Source organism: Sinohyriopsis cumingii, chromosome 8 (assembly GCF_028554795.1).
Source record: "Sinohyriopsis cumingii isolate HCF-2022 chromosome 8, ASM2855479v2, whole genome shotgun sequence".
NCBI classification, from domain to species: domain Eukaryota; kingdom Metazoa; phylum Mollusca; class Bivalvia; order Unionida; family Unionidae; genus Sinohyriopsis; species Sinohyriopsis cumingii.
The window spans coordinates 101,357,884-101,369,912 of NC_142968.1; the positions used below are offsets into that span (position 1 = coordinate 101,357,884).

Consider the following 12,029-nt stretch of genomic DNA (forward strand, 5'->3'; position numbering starts at 1 on the left):
TTTAATGTGATTATTAAATTAATGGTTTTTTTTATCCATCCTAATGAAGTTTGTTACAATATAGTTGAATAGGTACACCCTTTCAATTTTCGGAAGAAAAAAAAATACTTCACCAAATTAAATGAAAACTTCAAATCCTGCCAAAATGAGAGTTATGCTATTTTTAACTGGTAAATAAATTTCAGAAGTATAATTTGTAGCAGATGACAGTTTGGAAATTCCTGTACAAACTGACCATTTTCGCAAGTTACTGGAGGTAATTTTCTGCATGGCACTGGTGGGTACAACAGGTACAATATTATATTTTCACAAGTTCATCCACTATATGAATAATTTATTTTTTGGCAAATGAGAATATAATACCAGTCAAAACCAAAATACCTTCCGAAAATGACCCAGAATGACTCGTAAAGATGGGAGACATGTACTGGAATTCCGAATGTGTAGGTTGCCAGCTGCTAAAGGTTATATTTCTAAATGAAACTGACATTCAATTATCAGCTCAAAATAGCCAAGTTATCCTGTTGTCAAGGTTTGTAGTAATCATTTTAATTTAGTGATCTACTAGAAGGATATGCACACTCAACCTTATTCAACTACAGTTTAAGCAATATAAAAGACAATTAGGACACAGGTATCACTGCAAAAACAAATAATTATATATGAATGCAAGCTGTCTGTGGAGCAAATTCCAATCTTATTAAGATGACAACTTCTGACCTGGAAATCATAACACTCTAACATTTGAGATTTTGTTCTAACCAATCACAAAGGTTGTTACATTTGAAAGGTAATTTCTGACTGGTTGAATCTTAAACTCAAGTTCAGACTCTTGTGATCTCCAAACAATAGTCATGAAAATGTGCTAGTACAAAAATGAGTACAAAATTAGCCTCAATACAACAAGAGTCCCCTGAAGGGACTGATGCTCTACTGGGCAAAGAGAATTCCCAGGAATTTAATATAATGCCATTTCTTCCTTTTAACTGCTACATGTTGATATCATCTTTGATATTTTTCAGTAATAATAAGATTTTCCAATTAGAAAACTAAATGTGCATATTTGATGTCAGCTTGGCATAATTTCCATTCAAGATGAAGTGGACATCATTGGAAATCTTAAAGTGAAAACTGCATGTGACAAAGATCACTATTCAGGGGGAGTAGTGACAACAAGATTTTTAAGACAGCTGGTGTAGCAGCTGTATTAGATGTATGACTGGCATCATTTTCATTTAGAACCAACATGGTATATAGGAAGTCCATTGGTAAAAAATACCATGTTGGTAAAGCTACTCATCTGGGGAAATGTAGAGCTAATATTTTCAAGATATGACTTTCCATTTATGAGTAATGATAATAAGACTTTCAAGATGACAGGACATCAGATTGGCACTATTTTCAATTACGACCAACGGGATGTCATAAGGAATCTTCTGGTGAAAACCCCTTATCAATATCACTTTCTGTTTAAGTAGACTTGGAACAGGCATTGTAACAGTGGGTAGGCTTATTCTCAAGGAAGTGCTTGTTAGAAAGAATTACAGTAAATAAAGTGAGGGAAATAAACCAGCAAGAGGAGTTTCTGACTTGATAAGGAACTGAATGTAGAACTTATTCTAATCAAGCAATTACATCACCTAACATTAATACTGCTTGATTGTATACAAGAAACAAACCTAGGGATACTTACACAATACTGCAATTGAGAAGTTGAACATAGTGGATCCCTCCAAGTTTTCAGAGATTATGCCATAGCTTCCAGTCGCTGCTCGAGTGATGGATGCAATCTGTAACAGTCCATTCTCTAGAGTGAGGCTGGAAGCATCTGCTGATTCTGTAAATTTTGTCAGGGTGTAGTTCACCGTGGGAGGGTTTGCAGACACAGTGAAGATGACAGTTTTTGACGTACCTTCTTCTATTTCTATTGAAGAGGGTGATATGGTGTCATTGAACTCAGGTTTGTCTGAAATACAATTCATTTAGTGATTGTCTTTACAACAGCTTGTCATTATTACACAAAGCTTTATCATTACTTGATTAAGATACTAAACAAACACTCCAGAGAATAATGTCCCAGCTGTATTGCGGATGCATATTCCAAAATATCAGAAAAAGTAATTTAAGCATGAAAAGTATGTCACTATGACCTCATTTTGCATGTGATAAGCAGTACCCTCCATGACTGTCAAGTACATACCACAGTGTCAGAGAAACAAGAAGCTCAAGCATACCTTAAAACACTCACAAAGCTGACAATTTCACTAAGCAGAATTAAAAAGTACTGTAACAAAACAACTGATGTGAACTATCGCCTAAACTTTATAATGTCCATTTTGCAGATTTTACTATAGCCTGATAAAATTATTCCTTCCATCACACACACAAAAAAACATAATTAACATGCAAAGTTCTTTCAAAATAATCAGTCTCCCAAGAGTTTTCAAAGTTAAGTTTAAAGATAATTTATACTGTGTTCAACAGAGCCAAAAGAAATCCAAACAAACTGAAATTTGAATTCATAGTCTATCTTGTTCTTTAAATGCCATGTTGACCATTGGTCATTAAATCTGAAAGTGTTTCAGGAGAAAAGTATATTGGAAGTGTTCTTTTCATTAAACTCTAAAAAAATTAAATATATGGCAAATAAATTGGCAAATAATAGCAAATGTATATATAAAATAGCATAATGCAAAATACAAGCGATAATGAAAAATGTTTCTGACACTTTAAACATGGTCAAATTAGTAACTGTTCAATGTATTTCATCAAAAATTTCACACCGGCTTCCAAAAATTTAGGAATTGTAAATGTGATTAAGTTCTTATAAATAATTCTCTGAAAACATGTGTATGAACAGAGACAAGGCTTTACAAGAAATATCTTCTTACTGGAGCAAAATCAATACTTGACAAAGTAAAACATTTCTTGCAAGCACATCCATAACTTCATAAAGTAATTCTCATCCTTAATTATAACAATATACCATATTTACTGCATGTTTTTGAACACCATAATTTGGGGGTAAAAATAATACTTAAATACCATGCAATTTCTGGGTGTTACTTGACAATAATATTTTCCTAGAATGTATGTTTTTTGGACACAATCTAATAAGATCCAAGTTCTACATCATGAAAGCACATCATCATATGAGCTTATATAATAACACTGTTATGGGGGTAGGGTGGGGGTGGCATCAAATTTATCTTCCTCTTGTTTGTTTTCACATACCAAATTAAGGAATTTAATATCATGGTGGATGACACAAAATGTATTGTTTACTGTCATCTTAAAACATACAGAAAACATGGTACATTGCTTAAGCTTGTCTATGATTGTAAATTTTCTCCAAAACAAATCAATGCATTTAATCAAACATTTTCATCCACTAAGAACATATCATTGTCTCAAAATTGGAGTGATTTACTGGTTTTATAAACTCAGTCATATAGCCATATAGTCAATTATTTTCTTCACTTAGAGTTTTACTTGTTATATTTCTAATTTATACTTTTTCTTCATTTATAAATTACAAATTATTCATTTCAACCTGTAAGGTTATTCTGGTATTCTAAAATAGTTTTTGTATCTGGAATGCATTATTAGGCATGGGGAAGAACTTTTTAACACCAAACTTGTGTTTTTCAATAGTCAATATCATGGGTTGCAATCATTATTTTGCTTTACAGAAAAAGCTATGTTTAAACTTGTGTTTCTCAATAGTCAATATCATGGGTTGCAATCATTATTTTGCTTTACAGAAAAAGCTATGTTTAAAAGGAAATTTCATAGCACATCTTACAAACTGAAAACTATTTCTGTGTCATTCATTAAGATGTGCGATCTTGCTTATTATAATAAAACTCGTATGAAATGTTGATAATTCATGCCTATTTACTAAATCTGATTCAGACAGTCACACTGCAGATATTTATATCACAATTTTACCCTTGTATTACAACACATAAAAACTTCAAAAACAAATATTGCATGTCTCAAACCACAGAATCATTTAAAAGAATTCTCTTGGTACAACCATACTTTTGACATATTTCTTCATATACATACACAAGACATCCAGAGTTATGGCATCGTTGACAGTTTCTGACAACAACAAATTGGTTGCCCTGCAACCATATACTGCCTGGTGATGTTCAGATGTTGGAATGAATTCTAGAATGTTGGTTGTGGATTTTCCTCCATATTCTGCTGGTGTCATTCCCTTGTCAATACCCTGGATACGTCTGTTATTATTGATCCAGGTGATAACAGCACCAGGGTTACTGGAGGCAGAAACGCAGGTCAGGGTCAGTTTGTGACCGGCTTTAGGATGTGTGGGGTCAGTGGTTATATCTACACTGGGTGGTGGGACTGGAAAAGTATGAATGGATATGAGTGAAAAATAAAAACGTATAATAACATTGCAATACATTTAATCTTAATGAAAAATCAAACAATACATTAAGAGAACTTTATAATGCATTGAATTATAATGAAAAATAAAAACATACATTCAAGTAACTTTTATCACCCATTAAATGTTTTCAAACATAAGAAAATTTAGGAAAATGGATGGAAAGCTCATATCCTTCATTTTGCATCTGACAAGCTGCTTGGGATTGTATTTTTTGTGAAAAAAACTACTTTCAACTAAAACTTCCAATATCTGCAGTGAAAATGATTATAATATGTACATTATAAGCAGCATATGAAGTCACTGTACGGTGTGCAGCACATTAAACCACAGTACAGTTTGCAGTACATGAGGCCACAGTATAACACATAAACAAACTGTAGTGAGCAGTACATACAATTACAGTACAATATACAGCACTTTGTCACTGTACAGTGTACAATTCATGAAGTCACAGTAGAGTTTGCAGTACATGAGGCTACAGTACAGCACATGAAGCCACAGTAGTGAGCAGTACATAAAGTTAGAGTACAATATGCAACACATTGTCACTGTACAGTACATGAAGTTACAGTACAGTTTGCAGTACATTAGGCCACTGTACAGCACATGAAGTCAAAGTACAGTATGCAGCAAAGCATCGTAAAGGGTCTTCTGATTAAAACTACATGTAAATACGACTTTATGCTGAGGAGGAGAGGCAACAACAGGAAATTCAAGATGGCTACAGTGACGACCATACTGACTATTCTGATCACCAGCATTTTCATTTAGGACCAACTAAACATTCCTATACTGTAAATGCCATCATGATAAGATCATCAATTCAGGAGGACCAACTTGACATTCCTATACTGTAAATGCCATCTTGATAAGATCATCAATTCAGGAGGACCAACTAGACATTCCTATACTGTAAATGCCATCTTGATAAGATCATCAATTCAGGAGGACCAACTTGACATTCCTATACTGTAAATGCCATCATGATAAGATCATCAATTCAGAAGGACCAACTAGACATTCCTATACTGTAAATGCCATCATGATAAGATCATCAATTCAGGAGGACCAACTTGACATTCCTATACTGTAAATGCCATCTTGATAAGATCATCAATTCAGGAGGACCAACTAAACATTCCTATACTGTAAATGCCACCATGATAAGATCATCAATTCAGGAGGACCAGCTAGACATTCCTATACTGTAAATGCCATCATGATAAGATCATCAATTCAGGAGGATCAACTAGACATTCCTATACTGTAAATGCCATCTTGATAAGATCATCAATTCAGGAGGACCAACTAGACATTCCTATACTGTAAATGCCATCATGATAAGATCATCAATTCAGGAGGACCAACTAGACATTCCCCTACTGTAAATGCCATCATGATAAGATCATCAATTCAGGACGACCAACTTGACATTCCTATACTGTAAATGCCATCTTGATAAGATCATCAATTCTGGAGGACCAACTAGACATTCCCCTACTGTAAATGCCATCATGATAAGATCATCAATTCAGGAGGACCAACTAGACATTCCTATACTGTAAATGCCATCATGATAAGATTATCAATTCAGAAGGACCAACTAGACATTCCTATACTGTAAATGCCATCATGATAAGATCATCAATTCAGAAGGACCAACTTGACATTCCCCTACTGTAAATGCCATCTTGATAAGATCATCAATTCAGGAGGACCAACTAAACATTCCTATACTGTAAATGCCATCATGATAAGATCATCAATTCAGGAGGACCAGCTAGACATTCCTATACTGTAAATGCCATCTTGATAAGATCATCAATTCAGGAGGACCAACTAGACATTCTTATACTGTAAATGCCATCATGATAAGATCATCAATTCAGGAGGACCAACTTGACATTCCTATATTGTAAATGCCATCATGATAAGATCATCAATTCAGGAGGACCAACTAGACATTCCTATACTGTAAATACCATCTTGATAAGATCATCAGTTCAGGAGGACCAACTAGACATTCCTATACTGTAAATGCCATCATGATAAGATCATCAATTCAGGAGGACCAACTAGACATTCCTATACTGTAAATGCCATCATGATAAGATCATCAATTCAGGAGGACCAACTTGACATTCCTATACCGTAAATGCCATCATGATAAGATCATCAATTCAGGAGGACCAACTTGACATTCCTATACTGTAAATGCCATCATGATAAGATCATCAATTCAGGAGGACCAACTAGACATTCCTATACTGTAAATGCCATCTTGATAAGATCATCAATTCAGGAGGACCAACTAGACATTCCCCTACTGTAAATGCCATCATGATAAGATCATCAATTCAGGAGGACCAACTTGACATTCCTATACTGTAAATGCCATCTTGATAAGATCATCAATTCTGGAGGACCAACTTGACATTCCTATACTGTAAATGCCATCATGATAAGATCATCAATTCAGGAGGACCAACTAGACATTCCTATACTGTAAATGCCAGCATGATAAGATCATCAATTCAGGAGGACCAACTAGACATTCCTATATTGTAAATGCCATCATGATAAGATCATCAATTCAGAAGGACCAACTTGACATTCCTATACTGTAAATGCCATCATGATAAGATCATCAATTCAGAAGGACCAACTTGACATTCCTATACTGTAAATGCCATCATGATAATCATGATAAGATCATCAATTCAGGAGGACCAACTAGACATTCCTATACTGTAAATGCCATCTTGATAAGATCATCAGTTCAGGAGGACCAACTAGACATTCCTATACTTTAAATGCCATCTTGATAAGATCATCAATTCAGGAGGACCAACTTGACATTCCTATACTGTAAATGCCATCTTGATAAGATCATCAATTCAGGAGGACCAACTAGACATTCCCCTACTGTAAATGCCATCATGATAAGATCATTAATTCAGGAGGACCAACTAGACATTCCTATACTGTAAATGCCATCTTGATAAGATCATCAATTCAGGAGGACCAACTAGACATTCCTATACTGTAAATGCCATCTTGATAAGATCATCAATTCAGGAGGACCAACTAGACATTCCTATACTGTAAATGCCATCTTGATAAGATCATCAATTCAGGAGGACCAACTTGACATTCCTATACTGTAAATGCCATCATGATAAGATCATCAATTCAGGAGGACCAACTTGACATTCCTATACTGTAAATGCCATCATGATAAGATCATCAATTCAGGAGGACCAACTTGACATTCCTATACTGTAAATGCCATCATGACAAGATCATCAATTCAGGAGGACCAACTAGACATTCCTATACTGTAAATGCCATCTTGATAAGATCATCAATTCAGGAGGACCAACTAGACATTCCCCTACTGTAAATGCCATCATGATAAGATCATCAATTCTGGAGGACCAACTTGACATTCCTATACCGTAAATGCCATCTTGATAAGATCATCAATTCTGGAGGACCAACTTGACATTCCTATACTGTAAATTCAATCATGATAAGATCATCAATTCAGGCGGACCAACTAGACATTCCTATCCTGTAAATGCCATCATGATAAGATCATCAATTCAGAAGGACCAACTTGACATTCCTATACTGTAAATGCCATCATGATAAGATCATCAATTCAGAAGGACCAACTTGACATTCCTATACTGTAAATGCCATCATGATAAGATCATCAATTCAGGAGGACCAACTAGACATTCCTATACTGTAAATGCCATCTTGATAAGATCATCAGTTCAGGAGAACCAACTAGACATTCCTATACTGTAAATGCCATCCTACTGTAAATGCCATCATGATAAGATCATCAATTCAGAAGGACCAACTAGACATTCCTATACTGTAAATGCCATCATGATAAGATCATCAATTCAGGAGGACCAACTTGACATTCCTATACTGTAAATGCCATCATGATAAGATCATCAATTCAGGAGGAGCAACTAGACATTCCTATACTTTAAATGCCATCTTGATAAGATCATCAATTCAGGAGGACCAACTTGACATTCCTATACTGTAAATGCCATTTTGATAAGATCATCAATTCAGGAGGACCAACTAGACATTCCTATACTGTAAATGCCATCTTGATAAGATCATCAATTCAGGAGGACCAACTAGACATTCCTATACTGTAAATGCCATCTTGATAAGATCATCAATTCAGGAGGACCAACTAGACATTCCCCTACTGTAAATGCCATCATGATAAGATCATCAATTCAGAAGGACCAACTAGACATTCCTATACTGTAAATGCCATCATGATAAGATCATCAATTCAGGAGGACCAACTTGACATTCCTATACTGTAAATGCCATCTTGATAAGATCATCAGTTCAGGAGGACCAACTAGACATTCCTATACTGTAAATGCCATCTTGATAAGATCATCAGTTCAGGACGACCAACTAGACATTCCTATACTGTAAATGCCATCTTGGTAAGATCATCAATTCAGGAGGACCAACTTGACATTCCTATACTGTAAATGCCATCTTGATAAGATCATCAATTCAGGAGGACCAACTAGACATTCCCCTACTGTAAATGCCATCGTGATATGATCATCAATTCAGGAGGACCAACTAGACATTCCTATACTGTAAATGCCATCTTGATAAGATCATCAATTCAGGAGGACCAACTAGACATTCCCCTACTGTAAATGCAGTCTTGATAAGATCATCAATTCAGAAGGACAAACTTGACACTCCTATACTGTAAATGCCATCTTGATAAGATCATCAATTCAGGAGGCATGGCAATGATGATTTTCAAGATGGCTAATGTGGAGACCATATTAACTTTCTGTGCAGCACTAGTTCCATTTAGGATGAATTAAACCTTCAGATGATTGTGTGTAAAGTTTCATGGTAATGCTTCATGTAGTTTAGGAGGAGTAGTTATAACAAATGTATGTTTGAAAATGGACAACAATAAACTCTTCTGGTCTATGACCAGTGGACCTAAATATTATTAAACAAAAAATGTCAAGAGTGTGATCAGTGAGGGTGCAGCAGTCACAAAATCTTTGAACCTCAAAACTGTAAATACAGCTCAAGAATTTTCAAATATCGGCAAAAATTTTGGAGTTCAAATTATCAAAACCAAATTCTTCACTTTTGTTTAAGCTGCCAAAGATTTTGAGTGCAGATTAAAGACATTTGTAATCATTTTGATGGGACTACAGTCAAAAGTATCAAAAAGCAGCCAATCCTGTAGAGTGAGAAAAATGTTTGGATAAATTTTTTAAAGCAATCTCCCCCTATTACCCCTCAACAAACCCCTATATTAGACCATCACATCCTTGTACAGTATGTGAGAAATGTTCCCCTGATGTGACTTACAATGTACTGTTAGCCGCTTAACTGCCTCCAGTGGCACAGCTGTGGCATCATTTGATGCTGTGCATTTATAGATGGCACCATTGTCATCAGCCTTTGTCACAATGGCAATCTCTGAAGTTGCTATGTTCCCCACTGGTGGACCTGGACTCTCTGCTGAGATCTCAGCATCTCCTGTTGAATAAAGTATTGCAATGAGTGAAAAGAGTACTTCATGAAACTTAACAAGAGTCCCTCAAAGGGACCAATGCACTCAAGAGAAATTTTTCCTTTTAACTGTTGAGGGTTGAAACCAACTCCTACATTCTCCTGCAATAACAAGATTTTCAAATGTTGGCTTGTCACAATTTTCATTTAGGATAAAGTAGACATTATTAGAAGTCTTGTGGTGAATACCACATATCATAATGATAATCCATTCATGCTGAGTAATGACAAGAAGATTTTACTAAGACATCATCATGACAGGCATAAATGATGTACGATTGGCACCATTTTCATTTTGGACCAACTAAGTATCATAAAAAGTTTATTTCTGAGAGCCCAGTGTAGAGAAAACAATATTTTCAAGATATGACCATCCATCCTGGAGTAGCAACTCAATATGGGTAACCATACGACCATACTGGATGTCAGATCTCCAGCAGTTTCATTTAGGACCAACTAGACATCCTTACAGTAAAAATGACATCTTGATATGACTATCGATTCAGGATGTGGAGCAATAACAAGATTTTCAAGATGTCTGCTGTAGTGGACAAACTGTGTTGCTATGACCATCCATTCAGTAGAGGTAATGATAACATGATTTTGAAGAAGGCTGCTCTGGAGACCATAATGGATTTGAAATTAGAACCATTTTCATTTTTGAACTAACCATATATTATAAAGTCTTTTAGTGAAAATCCCATGGTGACATGACCATCCATTCAGGAGGAACAAGGATAAAATAATTTTCAAGAGTGTCGTGGTGGTGGCCATGTTGGATGTCATATCAGCAGTATTTTTCATATAGGACAAACTAGACATCATAAAAAGTCTTTAAGTTGATATGACTAGGTTTCACGAGAAGGTACAGTAACAAAAATTTCCTGATGGTCAGTGTGGTGGCCATATTGGAGTTCTGAGCAGAACCATTTTCATCTAGGACAACCAAAACCTTGGGATGAATGTGGGTATGCAGCAACAATGCAAACCTCCAAGAAGTTTAGGAGGATTAGTGATAACAAACTTGTGCTAATAGATTTATGTCAGACAACGGACTTATGATGGATTATTTAAGACCATCCCATAAGCTCTACTGGTCTATAACCAGCAGAACTACAAGCTGAAGAAAGAGGTTCTCACAAACATGCCCATTTTACACATAGTTTTCAAACCTTTCTAAGTAAAAGAATGAAAATGTGAAATTAAATAAATTTGATTTCAAATGAGCATTCTATTGGATATATGAAAGACTACACATTATTGCATTAAAACTGTATGAAAAATCTCACCTGAAAAAGAACAGATTGGACATTACTTTTGCCCTCTATGACATTTTAATGTAATTTCTTACACCACTGATATTACATGCATTTATTATGAAAGAAAAGGATTATGTTTATTAACAAAAACGAAACTGTCAAATAATAAAATAATGTATGACTTAAATAAAATGATATTCCGGTGAATGCAACATACCAATTTCATTAAGATATGTATGCAATTTTCCACTGTTTGCCAGAAAAGACAACTCTCTCTGCTTACTTTGTGGAAAACAAGTTCTGTCCATTTTTACTTTAATTTGTGTCCAACATAATTTTTAGGCATCAAAGAAATCCATTAAATTAGAAAAGATTTCAGATATTTTTGCAAAAAAAATTCAACAGACCGTCATCAAAAGCAAATTACACACCTTCACAAAAGTGTTCACTGGGTCATTTCCCCCCAAAAATTTGCACAATCAAATGGTGACTTGATCATAGTGACAGTTAAAAAACATGGTGAAACTAGAAAACACATTCAAGTGCCATGCACAGAAGCATCAATTTATATTAACACTTTATACTGATGAAGACCTTTCCTTTAAACTACATCATGAATTAGGGAAAAAATTTTAAAATGTCTGGGTGGTCTAATTTAAAAGAATTTTTGTCTTTGTAAATAATTCAGCGAAATTTTCTTAACATGTCATGAAATGAAATATTTGAAAACATGACAAATTCTTTGA

The 12,029-nt window shown here is 35.0% G+C and overlaps 1 protein-coding gene across 9 annotated transcripts in view; it reads right to left on the bottom strand.

The window, feature by feature from the left end:
- The window catches only part of LOC149794253 (nephrin-like), a 347,553-nt gene that overhangs the window by 40,438 nt on the left and 295,086 nt on the right, over positions 1–12,029 (bottom strand). For all 9 annotated transcript variants that reach the window (XM_089968389.1, XM_089968382.1, XM_089968380.1 and 6 more), the window contains 3 exons: positions 9,821–9,991; positions 4,072–4,374; positions 1,694–1,966 (listed from right to left, as the gene is read on the bottom strand). In XM_089968389.1, coding sequence (XP_089824515.1) covers positions 1,694–1,966; positions 4,072–4,374; positions 9,821–9,991 — 747 coding nt within the window. The remainder of the gene's footprint in view (positions 1–1,693; positions 1,967–4,071; positions 4,375–9,820; positions 9,992–12,029) is intronic.